At 45.0% G+C, this 1,844-nt stretch overlaps 1 protein-coding gene across 1 annotated transcript in view; it reads right to left on the bottom strand.

Annotated features, from left to right (window-relative positions):
• Nucleotides 1-486: 486 nt before the first annotated feature.
• Nucleotides 487-1,844, bottom strand: part of LOC109463102 (kinesin-like protein KIF27) — a 43,617-nt gene continuing 42,259 nt past the window's right edge. The window contains exon 25 of the mRNA XM_019759815.1: nucleotides 487-1,840. Within this exon, the coding sequence (XP_019615374.1) occupies nucleotides 1,333-1,840 (508 nt within the window). The 3' untranslated portion in view covers nucleotides 487-1,332. The remainder of the gene's footprint in view (nucleotides 1,841-1,844) is intronic.

The raw sequence follows: 1,844 nt of genomic DNA, 5'->3' as shown, positions 1-1,844 counted from the left end.
AGAAATGTCAATGCAGTCACCAAAAAGGTGCATTTATTGGGTGTCTTTGCTGGAGGGAATGTTTCTGGATTGATCATCCAAGATAAGTGTCTAAAATATACTTGACATGTGGCACAAAAAGTACATTTAATGATAGAATTCTGTGAATCTTCTCTTCTAGATATAACTACTTCTAGTAGCTGGCATAAGGCCACTTTGATACTATTGCATAGAGGCACAAGCAATCTTGAATTAAAAGAGCAATTTTCCACCACCAGAGTGTTCGAAACACCAACGCACAATAAATATCACTATCAAATATCATTCAAAAACATTATTCATAATATAGAACTATATACAAACCTCAACAATTCATAACAGGGATATGCAAAATTGGTACAATACAGAGTCTGACATGACATGTTTGAAGGAGCATTTCTGGCCCCAGAACAACTCTATTCTGTGAGTTTATGACTATAATATAAGAATAAAGGACATTATGACAATCAACAAAAGTTACACCAATAGCAATACAAGTATTCACTGTAATATTCCAAATAGCACAAACAAACATATACCCTTAGCCTTGCAAACAACATGGTCGAAACTTCAAATTATTCAGTTCGTACCTCTGGTGCTATATACGACAACTCACTCAGTCAGAGTTATCACTCCAGCCTGCATTTCATCAAGGTGGAAAAATACACCATTGTGACAAACACGAATACTTTATACATGTATGTTCATTAAAACATTATGATAAAATGATTATTTCAGACTGAGTATTTTTTGACACTTTGTGACACTCAATGTACGACACGTATGGCTTATTTTGTACTTGTCAAAGCATGGTTCAAAGATGGTCCCAAGAAGATAGCAATACAAGAACTGCAAATATATATACCAAGGATAAGCTCATACTGGCAAACCAAAGTGCTGTCTAGAAAGCAGGAACACACTAACACCGTACAACAGCAATTCTTCAACAGCATCTAACAAACACTTCTGACATGATACAGTTCCTACTAAAGTGTCTGAAGTGTTAACACGAGAACCAACGATATGGACGGATAGCAGCATTTGTTGTAGCCTGGCGTCCAGTCTATTGTGGTTAGGCTTCCCGGCAGGTTTTGCACAATGGAAGTTCAATTAGCCCTGCCATGATATTGTGGTGAGGCTAATCAACTTCTGGTGTACAAAACTGTGTAATACAAGGTGTAAAACAGGTGTAATACAAACACCGAGCAGGGCAGGGGGGAAACTATTTCCCCGAAAGAGAGCCCCTACCCCAACCATAATGGAATGGACACCAGGCTACATTTGTTGGAGACCTCCCACAGCTCCAGTCTCTCACTAAGACCATGGGTTCTTACTGCCAGCGCCTGCTTCTATGGAGTCCACGGGTAGCGAAGCCTGGCTGGCGTCCGTTGCCTGGGACCTTCTCATGGAAACTTCCGCTGGTGAGATCTGTCTCAGGTCCCGTCTGGCCTTCCTCACCGGAGTCATTTCTCGCAGTGACCCGCTGGGGTCTGTGTAGGAGCTTTTCTGCAGCGACGTCGCCGCGATGTCCTTCTGTTCTTCGGCGAGAGTTCGCGACTTGTGTACGACGCTGCCGCTGTCCCTCCCGCCGTTCAGTGGGACGTCCCGGAAGACGTCCTCGTCTTCGGTCTGCGAGGGGGTCTTGATTCTGGGCGCGGCTTCCCTCCTGTTGGGAGAGCCCGGAACCTTGTCGTCTCCACCGTGGGACCGTCGCTCTCTCCTGGACACGGACTTCCGATCTTCCCGCGGCGTGTCGCCCTGTCCTCTCTCCGGTTCCTGGAACCTCACCAACAACGCCGCGCCGCCGTTCCTCACCTCGTCCCTCA

The sequence above is a fragment of the Branchiostoma belcheri genome, unplaced genomic scaffold, assembly GCF_001625305.1.
Source record: "Branchiostoma belcheri isolate BF01 breed outbred unplaced genomic scaffold, Haploidv18h27 scaffold122, whole genome shotgun sequence".
In the NCBI taxonomy this organism is placed as follows: domain Eukaryota; kingdom Metazoa; phylum Chordata; class Leptocardii; order Amphioxiformes; family Branchiostomatidae; genus Branchiostoma; species Branchiostoma belcheri.
This window is presented reverse-complemented; position numbering and strand designations above follow the sequence as displayed.